The sequence below is a fragment of the Camelina sativa genome, unplaced genomic scaffold (genome assembly GCF_000633955.1).
Source record: "Camelina sativa cultivar DH55 unplaced genomic scaffold, Cs unpScaffold01044, whole genome shotgun sequence".
In the NCBI taxonomy this organism is placed as follows: Eukaryota; Viridiplantae; Streptophyta; class Magnoliopsida; order Brassicales; family Brassicaceae; genus Camelina; species Camelina sativa.
This window is the reverse complement of record NW_010922167.1, coordinates 5,122-7,796: the sequence shown is the minus strand read 5'-3', so window position 1 is coordinate 7,796 and position 2,675 is coordinate 5,122. Positions and strand designations below refer to the sequence as shown.

At 35.6% G+C, this 2,675-nt stretch overlaps 1 protein-coding gene across 1 annotated transcript; it reads right to left on the bottom strand.

Moving 5' to 3' along the window:
- Window positions 1–345: 345 nt before the first annotated feature.
- Window positions 346–1,530, bottom strand: LOC104774024 (F-box/LRR-repeat protein At2g40920-like). Its single transcript, XM_010498691.1, has one exon. The coding sequence runs from the start codon at window positions 1,528–1,530 to the stop codon at window positions 346–348; it is 1,185 nt and encodes a 394-aa protein (XP_010496993.1).
- Between the last annotated feature and the right edge of the window lie 1,145 nt (window positions 1,531–2,675).

Here is a 2,675-nt window from a genome sequence, read left to right as displayed (position 1 = left end):
AACTGACATTGTGCTCTTTAAAGTACGTATGCGGTTGAGAAAGTTTTGTTTTTGTTAAAGATGCGGTTGAGAAAATTTTGTTTTTGTTAAAGTTTTATATGGAGGGATGCCATATAATTTGTAAGGTTTGAAGAAGAACTCAACAGAAAAGTAGAGGTGTGAATGGAAATCGCTTATTTTTCTAGAGAGAGTGCTTGATGACCATAAACTATATAAAATTAAGTATCATATAAAATAACAAATAAAATAAGTGATAATTAAACTGTGTTCGTAGTCCCAACACTCACAAACATTGCATTAGAGGTGTAATTTATTCAAGTGTGGAAGTACATGAGAATCTCACTCTTACCCCGTATGCATCACGTTAAGAAGACGCTCACTGTGATCCATCAACGTCACTATAACGTTCATTTTGTCCTTGCTAAACCAGTGGTCAGGTACACCTTTGATTTCGATCTTTCTCATATCATTGCTTTGAAGATCATAACAGAGAATGTGAAATGGAGAAAACAAATTCTCTGGTATCAAGAAAACCTTGCCATTTTGAGTTGTACCATTGACTTTGAATATAGTGTCGTTATTGACTAAATGTAGCTGAGAAGGCTGCAAAACTAGAGTCTTCCTCGACCATTTATTGCTCCCGGCATCTTCGACGGCCCATAAATCAAGTCTACCCTTTTCTCTAAGATTGCTTTGGACAATAAGAGTTACTTTGCCACCATACTCTATAAGACTCACATCCGTGACCCTTGAACGCAGCTCATCTCCGTCCCTGCGAGGTACTTGGATCATTTTGAATTCTCCGGATCTAATGTGGAAACTCACAAGCACAGAATTATACGAATCAGTCCAACCCAGGTAATATATAACCCCATCAATACACACTCCTCCCTTGACCGGAATGTGAGGACGAAAGTCAGCTGGACACGTTGGAGCCGCCTTTTTCCAAATTCCTCTTCCTCCAGCTTCTAGGAAAAAGACCCGATGCTCTGACCTCATCTCTTGACGAAATCTCGTTCTGACACCAGTTGAACATACCACTACGTACTGGTCGCTAACATGGTCGTGTCCGAAATAGTAAGAGACGACTTTTGCACCTTCTCCTGGAGGAGGAGTTATGATGATGTTGGATTTGATTGCCGCGGGGAAGGTGACAAGGTGTCTGGTGGCAGGATTATAGATCCGCGGCTTTCCCCAAAAGGTGTAACATATGAAGCCAGGAAGATATTGCAAGATGGCGCCTCCCCGCTGTGGGATGGTCAGATCGTGGTCAACTACAAAGCAAGAAGACGACGTAGTTTCTGGAGCCAATGATAGTATTACGGAGTTATGGTGGTCACTGAGATCCCGCAAACACATGTAAAGTCGAGGACGCGGTCGGGATGGGAACGAGTGGAAACGGCTGCTGAAATATCGTGAGCTGATGTACGATGACCAAAGTTTTGAGACGCACTTGAACCTCATAAGAGATTTAGCAGGCAGTTTCGTAAGGATCTCATCCGTCACCACATCCATAGGAGGAATCTCCATCTCAGGTCGTCTTCTTGTTTGGGCAATCTTTTAGGGTTTGAATTAAGACTGCTATATGTAAATACTAAATAGTATATTATATTCTGGTGAGTATTAACATACTACTATCATTATTTAACATTTTTAAAAAATCAGTATAGTTTATATATTAAAATATTTAGAAAAGGAAACAAATATATATATATATATATATATATATATATATACAGAAAATAAGAGAAATGTAAATTTAAAAAAAAAAATGGAAATATTAAAACTTTAAAAGTTTATTAGAATATAAAAAATAATATTAATATTTAAAAGACATCTATATTATTAATTGGAAAGCACAAAATAGAGAATGTCCAAAAACAAAATTATAATTAGTTAAAATGTCAATGTGAATATATATAGAGAATACATATTCAATTTCAAGTGACCAATTATGAGCCAATCCGGATTGGGAATAACCCGTTAGGATCTGGATTTGAGCAAGAGGTGGATATTTAGTTTACTTTCAAATTTGTATACCTGTTTAGAAGAAAAAAAAATAAAAAAATCATATTAGATTAGCAAATTATAATAAAATCTATATCCCTGAAATATTACACTACAAAATAAACAGGATATTACGTCAGTTATAAGTGGGGTTAACGTCGGTTATTAACTGACTCAAAAAACTTAACGTCGGTTTACAAACCGACTTCTAACCCCTGACGCAAACTGTTTTTACATCGGTTTAAGAACTGATGCTAAGTTTAACGTCTAATATTAACGTCAGTTAAAACGTGACTCAAATGCTCAAACATAAAGTCAGTCTATAAACCGACGTAAGATGCCAATTTTTGTTTCTGTATATATATTTATATATTATATATAAACAACTATTAAATATAAATTAGATTTTAGATTGCGATACCAAAACACTAGAAAACAAAAACTTAACCCATTTACATATCAATTATTTGTCTGAAGAACATAATATTAATAAATTACAATGTTTCCTGTATACTACTATACTACTCACAAGTTACTGAGATCATGTCGCCACATTTACTTGGGTATGCTTTTGATTGCATATGAGACTCAGTTGCAGGTGTGATTGTAGCTACCTTCCAAGATTCATCTCCCTCGAAGCTTAGACTAGAAGCAGAACAAAAAAAAAG

What these genes read in the sequence shown, in the direction of transcription:
- LOC104774024 (XM_010498691.1), bottom strand. Translation starts at nt 1,530, where the DNA reads ATGGAGATTCCTCCTATGGATGTGGTGACGGATGAGATCCTTACGAAA.